Here is an 8,149-nt window from a genome sequence, read left to right as displayed (position 1 = left end):
ATTTTGTTGACATGCTTTAATATTTTCAAAAACATTGAGTATAAGCTTTTCAATTATAAATATTAAATTACAAAAATCTTATAGATATTTAAAATTAATGTAATATGTTTCTGTCCTTGCATAGCGTAATACATTGGAAAGTCATACTTTTGATAGTTTTACTGAATTATACTGTCAAATATTGCACTTTTTAAGAAAATACAATATTATTAGCACAACTAAAACTAAGAGATCGCCAAATCACCTCTAAAAACATAAAATAGCTAAGAATAAACACTAAAATACTCGTTCAAGAGTGGAATTTCTGTTTATAAATTTGTTTAACTTTTACATTTGGCACTCTCGTTGTTATCATGTTGACTGTAAACCTGGATATGAAATTAAATGAAATGAAAAATTATTTATTTACACAGGTAAAATTGACCTTTTCATACACTTAATCTGTTAAAGAAACGCCTGGATATGAAGGTTTAAAGAATTTAACCGGTGACTGACTCGAAATGACTTTCCAGTGCTTGAATTAAATAAAATGTTATTTCCGATAAATAGTGATTCCCAAATTTGAGTGTCTTATACTGATGGTCAGTTTAGGAAAATCACGTTTATTATTTAGCAAGGTATAATCGCACAGGAAGATGAACGTCACCCCCTCCCCTCCCCAGCAATAAATATACAAGTTAGCCCAGGGCTGTAAACCGTATTTTAATTGCAAGAAATAAAAATTCCTCTATGCTTAGTCAATTTGCACACCTATAATATTGTCACTATTTTAGCATTTACAGGAAAATCCAAATCATTTTGAGAAATATTATTTATTTTTGTAATGATAGATCTAGACTTGGAGGAAAAAGCTTAGCCAAGAACAAAGTATTTGACTAAAAGTTTATAATGACTGTCGCTCTCAGCTATAGAATAGCTAAATACACCGGGTTCTAAGGAAAACTTGTATTAAACTAAAATATTTGGATTTTAACTTATAAAAACCTGTTGTGAAACAAGATTTTCTATTACATTTTACACAACATGGCCATAATTTATTCAGTATCTTACAGTTGTTCGAAACACTTCTTTCTTCTTTTAAAAAGATTCATAAATAATTTGCTTCACATATGGACTAGCTTATAATCTAATCATTAAGATTTTTTACTGTACATATTCTATGAAGAATAAAATTATTTTTTTATCACAGATATTAATACTAGTATCAAATTACATATTTACAGCCATCAACAAGCGTTAGCTGCAGCTACAACATAGTATTTACGTTGGGAGCCGGCAGCTACAAGTATCGTCAGGACTTCTCCCCATGAGCGATTGAGTAGTGAGTGGTCAGCACAGAGTTCTGACGACGATAGCAAGAGCTGTTGATGTGGACCAGAGTGACGTCACTATACTGGCTCTCCTGCTGAATACAACATATCAGGTAACGGTTGAAATACTTCCGGAAAGCCTTGCTGACGAGATACAAGGCGATGGGGTTGACGCACGAGTTTATGTAGCTGAGACAGAACCCAATAATTCGGAAAGCATGCCAGAAGTCATCGTAGTCGTCGTGAGAGTTCGGATAGAAGTGAAACCACAGCATGAATATGTGATAGGGAAGGAAGCAAAAGATAAAGATCATTACGAAAGCCAACACCATCTTAGCTACTTTCTTCCTCGCTCTGATCTGGTTGGTTTGTCCCTTCCCGTGTTCACCAGGGAGAGTTCGCGTACTCAACACCAAGTGACGTGCCATCAAGACGTAGAAGGCGGCGATGACCCAGAGCGGAATAGCGTAGTAGGCTAAAAACTTGAATAGAACAATCCCTTTTTCGTAGGTAGATCCGAATTCTTGTGGGAACGGTGAACAATACTCTATGGTGTGGTTGTCTTGTACCACTGCTGACTGTACGTTGGAGAATATCGCAGCTGGGAGAGCGAGTATCAATGATACCATCCAGATAGAGAGGGCCGTGACTATTGTGAGGGGTTTGGTGGACATGTGTCTTCTGAAAGGGTTGACGATGGCGCAGTACCTCTCAGCACTGAGAGCAGTCAGGGTGAAGACAGAGACACCGATGGACACATCCTTGGTGGCTTCTGATAGCTTGCAGATAAGAGCGCCCCAAGGCCAGGACTCCAGAGTGTAGAGTATAGAGGTGAACGGCACACAGCTGACGATCACCAGGAGGTCCCCCAGGGCTAGACTCATGATGTACGTGTTGGGGATGTTGCGCATTCGCTTGTGTCGAGCGAAGATGAAGACCAGAGTTCCGTTGCCCAAGACTCCGACGATGAATATGGCAGCGAACACCACAGGAACTATGTAGGTCTCCGGTCTCTGAGAGTAGGGAATGTAGCCTTCCTCCGTCGCGTTGATAGACCCCACTGCCTCCTCTATCTCTGGATCCATTGTCCTGAAACAATTTATTCCATAAGTCATTGGCTTTATACTACACGACAGACAATATATATAGGTGATGGTTCTTTAGAGTATAGAATATAGTGATCTCCGTTGCTTTGGCCAAACCTACTGCCTACTATATATCTGAACAGATCGCATTAAAAATATCCATTCGATGAGGAATTTTTTTTATTTGTATTGGCAGGCACGTTTTATGACTAATTACTGATCCAGGCACAACCTGATCAATCACGTTTAAAGAATCCTGACTCCTTGTTCTCCAATTGGAAAGAAATTATTTTGAAATTTGTTCCAAGAAAAATATTGGCATCTTAACCACTGCCAGAAGCTGTCCGGAAACACTGTAGATGATATATGTATATATTGCGAATTTCCCATTAAGGGACTATGCTACCTGTAGATCTCATAGCAAGACCTGGGCCACAACCTATGACCGATTTACTTTTTCGATTTGATATCCAAGGAGGACAAAAACACACTCCGTCAATACAAAATGATACAAATGTTTTATTTGCTACAAACGTGTAACCCTTACGTTTATATAAACAAGCTCACGAACCAGCATGATCAGACTTTGGGAATGAGTTTTTTTTTTTTTTTTTTGGGGGGGGGGGCAAAAAGGGGGTTCCCCATTCTAACTCTCAAAAAATAAAACTTTGGTATTTCTTTCTGAACTTTTTTGTAGAGTTTGATAAAAACAAATTATTGAGTAAAGTATTTGAGAACCTTAAATAATGAAGATGCAAATCTACGACGGATTATCAACTACAAACCATAGGTTTTATAAGTTATGTATTATTTCTTTTTGTAATTTTTAATAAAATCTCAAATAAAAAATTATAATTTTTTTACTGGACGAAACCAAACATGTATTTTACGGTTCGAAATTGCATACCTACACATAATTATTCAGTATTAATTAAATTAGTAGTCTATGCTTAGTAAAAACTTTTCTTTGTGATATTCATAACAGAATACCACAAGTTTTAAGAAGCAGAGAAAATTGTTTCAAACGAAGAAATCAATTTATTGAAACTTTCTTGTTTGAGGCTAGTACCAGCAAGAAAATAGTTCCAAAACATCTGGTTTCCAACCAATGTTGGGAGAAATAATTAAACTTGCAGACAACTTTGCCCATCTTCAATACTCTGTATTGTTTATTAAACTTGATTAAAACAAAAAGTATCTATCTAGAAACTATTACGCAATAACTTGTAAGGTTATACAGAGAGAGAGAACATTCTCAGTACAAAAATGGGTTGTTCCTATTGTTTCAAAGAAATTTTTAAGAAAAAAAAAACTTCATCTTCGTATGTCTTTTAGTGGGGGCCTTCAACACAGAATAAGTTCTCTTTGGCTAAGCTTCTAAATGTTTTTTGTTTCTTATGTTTGTAAACCTTTTCATTATGCTATGAAAGACTAAGTTGCGGTATTACAGCCTGGCAAAAACCCATCAGAGATTTTCAAGACACAAGACTCAGGAGAAAAGTCCTGCCCTCAAGTTACTTGACCCCACTTTACACCCTGATTAAGATTTTTATTTTGTTGCAATGTTGAAATAGTACAAAAACTGTCATAGAAGTCACCCTGATGATAACCCACCATCAAAACCAAAATCCTATAGTAACAGGGACCCACCAGTTGATCGACAAAATACTTTATCGTTAGAACACTTGACTGTAAACTGACGTCACAGTAATTAGGTCTTAAAGCCGAGTCTACAAACTGAACATAGTGTAAACCCAACCTCATTAATTTAGTTGCTTTGATGCTAATGCATTAGTATAGTAACATAATACAATTACAATAAACTAATCACATACGAATCATTAAAAACTATGGATCAAACAAAACTGATAATTATCCCAGTGCTTTGATAGATCATTTATTTGTTGAGGTATGCTACTGTAGTTTGTAATTACATTATTAAACCTCATTGCATTAACGGCATTACAAGGTCAATGATAGTTATTGCAATCTGAACCCACGATAAAAGAGTGGGTAGTGCTTCAGTGGTATCCATGTCATTAAAATAATATACTAAAAAGTCCATACTTGACATTATCATGAAAAATAAAAATATCATTAACCATATCTATATTCTGATCTTTGGTTTAAGATAATAAAGTAAAATGTTGTTTGTTATCGAGTTTTTCATATGAGGTCTTATATATTATTTCTATCACATGAGAACGAGGTAGGGAGCGAGCTGGTCTAGTGGTTAGAGAGCGGGACTTTGGTCCAAGAGGTCCCGGGTTCAAATCCCACCAAATCACCAATGGATTTTATCCAAGTGATAATGCCGCAACTCCTAGGTATAGCCTGAAGTAATGTGAAAAACAATCCCAGGCTCGTGCCTAGCATCATAGGACAAAAAAATCATATGAGAACATTTCCACCTTTTTATATAAAACAAATCTGGGTTCTTGGTTTATAATTTGGCCTATATTATGAAATTTGCCTTTATTTGCGTTTGATGACGTTTAGTCTAGTTGAATAGAATCTAGGTACAGTAGTGGTCAATCCATAGTGATATATTAGATACTAATAATTATAAATATTTATTTCTGATTCATTGTATTAGTACATTGTTTACAGAAGTTTGAACAAAAATATGAACAAGAATATGACAATAATAACACTGCGGGTACTTGAGACAAATAGTAAAATAGCAAATTTAAATACAGTTAACATGTTCAATTTTCTTTAGGCTTCGCCCAACAAGTCTTGGGGAAGCCTTCGACGTAATCTTCTATTTTCTGTTGTTTCGCCAAAATTGTAAGCCGGGGCTCCAGGAAAATTGTGTCAAGATTTTATAAACTTAAAGTTAGATTTTCAAATGCACGTCGAGATAAAATCTACTCCTAGCTCTTCGTGTATATGTTTATAATGACTCAGCCAACCAGAAAGTATCCACCACCATTCTAAGAATGATGTTTTGGATTACTTTAATTATGAAAAGTTTATTTTTTTAATAGCCAATCCTCAGAAGAGGTGATGCATGTTATTAACGGCTGAATTATTGAATTATAGATTAAAAATGCACAAGCTGGTTTTAGAGTATATTTTCTAATTATCAAAAGAGAAAGCTGTGAAAGGCGTATATAAACATTTGAATGTGTTATTTTACATGGTAGTTCCAATTAAGTTTCTTATCCAGCCATATTCCAAGGAATATAATGGCCAGAACATAAAGGTTCCATGGTATAAAATTGCCATTTTTAATTTCATGTGGCAACGCATGCTTTTTGAAGGAAAATATTGATGTCTCACATTTAGTCGAATAGTTTCCACTGCAATATACTATAAATATACTTTTTTAGATTACAATCAATCTAATTTTGTTGATTTTAATCAGTCTTGAACCATCGAAGAGATCGATGCCTCGAACGTGTGATTCCAATAACATTAGACAAACGTAAATAAACGAACTGAAGGTAAACATCGTAGTATTTCATTTTGTTGCCATGGTGACCAGTGAATGTTTACTTCCCAAAGTTCCACATCAGAACTTGAAAGGCTCGAGGCTAAGATCTTTAACCCGAAATATCCAAATAGCAATGTCAAAAAATATAGGCTATCTTAGCGTGGTTATATTTTGTCATAGTAGTATTGTTTGGAAGTACTATATTATTTTGGATAGTTAAAAAGTTTTGTAATAATATTTGGCTTAGAGGACCACTTTCAAATCAATTGCATGCTTTTAATTTATTTTGAGCGTCTCCCCCAGAAACATAACATATTGATACGGAGATGTCTTTTATTCTTTAAGCCTAGATGGTTGTTAGCTATAGACTAACCCTCTTAAATCTTCATACACATTCTTTTAGTGAAAGCTTATTTGTTCCTTAAATACGTCTCAACGAGCAATATAAAATCTTACATCACTACTCCAACAATATGGTGGTAACGATATATTGGCTGTTGTAGTTAAAATAGTAAGACGCCAATTAACTATAATATCAATTATTATATGATGGTACGTGTTATCTATATTTTAAAGAATTTAAACTTTTTTACATTCGTGAGGGAAAATGTCCGCAATAAACCTTTGAACAACATAAACTCACCATCACCAACAATGAACTTCAAACAAAGAATTTGGTCTGTTCAAGTAAGGTACTGAGGCAGCGAAACACTATAGTATGATTTATTGTGTGTATTAACAGCTATTTCCAATTACCAGTTTAGTGTAAGGGGTGCGTGATGATACAGCTATTAACACTATCTATGCCCAGCATTGCGTGCAAGAACCCTTTATTTGGGGGGATGATTGAGGTAGTTAGGAGATTCAGTTACCCAGGATTGCCTCAGCCACAAAACCTTCAGTAGGGGTGTTCTTTGTCTGGTTTAATTTAACAGCTTCACAATCACCGCCAAAACATTTCTTTGGGTAAATGCAAAAGAACTTCTTGATAAGCCTAATTTGAACCAAGGAAAGAAGTAAAATACAGATAAAATTTACTATTTGTGTGAAGAAAATAAAAAATAAACCCGCGACAACAAACCTGCAGCCGAAGATAATTTCCATTTTCCTGATTGAATTTTGATACAAATTTAATAATTCCTTAAAGCTGTAACTTTTATTTCTTTATTTTAATAGCATTTAGTTTAATGAATATGTGGGTTTGCTGATACAAGGATGGTAGTAAAATGTGTATTTTTAGTGAAATGTTGATATCTTAATGCAAAAAAATTAATTTGCTAAATATTGTCAAAAATATCCCTAAACAAACAGACTACAACAGGTGGGGTTGACAATCTGCCTATGTTTAAGTAATATTTCAGATTATTAAGTGTTTTTTGTGCGTACACCTGGACACACAAAAATACAGATACAACGACAAATGCAACAACTTGTGATATCATAGATTATAAGAAGGTGGGAAAAAAGCTTTCAGGGATTGAAATAGTATATTACGTTACTAACCTAGAAAGTGGTGTTTTACCGAAGCCGAGTGTGGGATTTTCGTGCGAGTACGGTAAAGCTTACCGGGCGAGTAACGTACGATACGATACTTTACATCATACTACACAGAAAAATAGTACATTTTAAACTCGTTACAGAATATATTCAGGACGTAACATAAATTATAATCTTCCTAATATTATAAATGTGAAAGTTTGTGTGTTTGTTTCAAGTTCAATCACGTATTAACTACTGGACGGATTGGGCTGAAATTTAGCATGATGATAGCTCCATAAATTATAATATTTTTATATATCAGAAAATAAAATAGGCCGTTGCATTAGCTCTTAATTTCATCAGTTGACTAAGTGCACGGTAAAAGTACATTACGTAACGTTTCCGTGTGTAGGCATGGCAAAGAGCAACTTTCCAGCCTATCAATATGGAGGGAAAACTACATGTTTCTGGTTAGTATGATGTAAAGAATTTTTTTTATTGTTAGTGTTATAATTATTTTCTATATCACAGCTCATTTTCCTGCAATTGTAGCTAAATTTAAATTTATTATAGAAAACCCTTGTAATGTATTTGGTGAAAAATTAATTTATAAGTTAGTTTTATCATTACCTATCTAAGATATATAGAATATATTGAATGGCTCTATTCTAAGCACATACTAGGGAAACAAAATCTGTGATTCTATGGGTTTGAATTAAAATCATAATTTTCGTGACATAACTGTACTGTAATAGTAAAGCCTAAACAAATCGATATGGACAAGAACTAAGAAGTGTTCCGTCTCAAAGTTAGAATTGATTTTTAAATCAATAATA

At 34.3% G+C, this 8,149-nt stretch overlaps 1 protein-coding gene across 1 annotated transcript; it reads right to left on the bottom strand.

Moving 5' to 3' along the window:
- Positions 1-1,291: 1,291 nt before the first annotated feature.
- On the bottom strand, positions 1,292-2,395 carry LOC128989452 (neuropeptide CCHamide-2 receptor-like). Its single transcript, XM_054411346.1, has one exon. It carries the CDS (start codon positions 2,393-2,395, stop codon positions 1,292-1,294), a length of 1,104 nt encoding a protein of 367 aa, XP_054267321.1.
- Positions 2,396-8,149: the final 5,754 nt, after the last annotated feature.

The sequence above is a fragment of the Macrosteles quadrilineatus genome, unplaced genomic scaffold (assembly GCF_028750875.1).
Source record: "Macrosteles quadrilineatus isolate MER2022 unplaced genomic scaffold, UCM_ALF_1.0 Scaffold_3__2_contigs__length_128488019, whole genome shotgun sequence".
Taxonomy (NCBI): domain Eukaryota; kingdom Metazoa; phylum Arthropoda; class Insecta; order Hemiptera; family Cicadellidae; genus Macrosteles; species Macrosteles quadrilineatus.
This window is presented reverse-complemented; position numbering and strand designations above follow the sequence as displayed.